At 54.0% G+C, this 1647-nt stretch overlaps 1 gene segment (V, D, J or C); it reads left to right on the top strand.

Annotated features, from left to right (window-relative positions):
- Nucleotides 1-728: 728 nt before the first annotated feature.
- On the top strand, nucleotides 729-1246 carry LOC118498317. The segment is given in 2 exon segments: nucleotides 729-816; nucleotides 891-1246. Coding segments are annotated over 2 exon segments (402 nt in total).
- Nucleotides 1247-1647: the final 401 nt, after the last annotated feature.

The raw sequence follows: 1647 nt of genomic DNA, 5'->3' as shown, positions 1-1647 counted from the left end.
TGGTTCCTGGGCAGGGATCCTCCCTCTGTGGAGAGTGAGTTTTTCCCTTGGGCTCAGCATTCACTCTGCAGCTCTACTGACAACTGCCATGAAGGGGCCCCACCTCAGAGTCACAAAGTCCCTGGTGTGTCACATGAGGGACAGCAGGATGTGTGAGTGGGGACAGCAGATTGGGTGACAGACATCACCTACCTGAGAGCTGAGGAGCTGGCACTGAACGTCTGTGTTCCAGGCACTGAGGAAGGTGTATGTCCCTCATGTTCACCCCCACTCTATGGGTCTTTAGGCTGAGGGTGTCCTTGCAGAGACTCCCCTGTGGATGAGAAAGGAGAGGGATTGGAGCTGCCACAACTTCACACGTGCCAGGGGTGACTGCCATGTGGCAGACAGTGGGCCTTGTAGGACGCTGGTACAGACCAGTGTCATCAAACTGTGTAGCTCAGACCCAACACCACTAGGTGACACTATTGCCACCACCATTCTCTCTCAGTTCATCCCCTGAGTGGTTTTATTGGCAAACATGGACAAAGAACTGGAACATTCAGACCTGCAGAGTGCCTCTCAGTCCAGGAAAGACATCCTTGTCCACCTGACCCCCCACCAGCATCCAAGACAGGGAGGAGGAGCCTTGCTGACAGTTCAGACATGACCACAGGGGAAAGACATGCAAATGTGGCCCCTCCCCAAGTCATGAAAACCAGCTCATCTCCTGCACCTGCAGAGCCCTGTGAGGAGCCCTCCCGTGTGAGTCAATCCTCCGTGTCCACACCATGGGGTCTGCACTCCTCTGGGCTTCCCTCCTCATCACTGTCAAAGGTGCGTCCCTTTGCACCAAAATCAGCTGAGACTGCCCCTCAGGGGCTGTTCTCAGTCTGTTTCTCTGTTTGCAGGTGTCCTGAGCGAAGTTCAGCTGGTGGAGTCTGGGGGAGGCTTGGTGCAGCCTGGAGGGTCTCTCAGCCTGTCCTGCAAAGCCTCTGGATTCACCTTCACTAACTACAGCATGCACTGGTTCCACCAGGTTCCAGGGAAGGGGCTGGAATGGGTGGCAGGGGTTAGTCAACCATCTGGAACAAAGCAGTGGTATGCTCCATCAGTTCAGGGAAGATTCACCATCTCCAGAGACAACCCTGCCAACACAGTCTCTCTTAAAATGACCAACCTTAAAACTGAAGACACGGCCGTGTATTACTGTACTAGAGGAACAGTGAGGGGAAGTCGTTGTGAGCCCAGGCATAAACCTCCCTGAAAAAGACAAGAGGGCTGGGCTACAGGGATACTCAGGACACCAGGGGGCACTGAGGGCACATTGAGCAAGGTCATCAGCCTGGAAGCAGCTGCAGATGCAGTTTAAGGGCTGCTTTCCTGGCAGGTGTGGGGTTGACTCTCCACACAGCATTTCCCCCTGGGAGCCTCCCTCCCTTCGTGCTTCTGCTCTGACCTCTTCAGTGTCTGAGTTACAGAGGCTTGTTGTTGTAGGAGGAAACATTCTCACATGCCCCAAGTCAGAGAGTCACATATGTTTGCTTTCTCCCATCCTAATGAATGACCAAACTTCCTGAACTTCATCAGCTGAATCCAACCAGAGGCTTTGCAGGATCCGAGAGCACAGAAACCCCACATAGCTCAGAGTCCAAGCGGGTCAGCAGA

Source organism: Phyllostomus discolor, chromosome 15, assembly GCF_004126475.2.
Source record: "Phyllostomus discolor isolate MPI-MPIP mPhyDis1 chromosome 15, mPhyDis1.pri.v3, whole genome shotgun sequence".
NCBI classification, from domain to species: Eukaryota; Metazoa; Chordata; class Mammalia; order Chiroptera; family Phyllostomidae; genus Phyllostomus; species Phyllostomus discolor.
The sequence above is the reverse complement of the archived record's forward strand: the minus strand, read 5'-3'. Positions and strand labels throughout refer to the sequence as shown.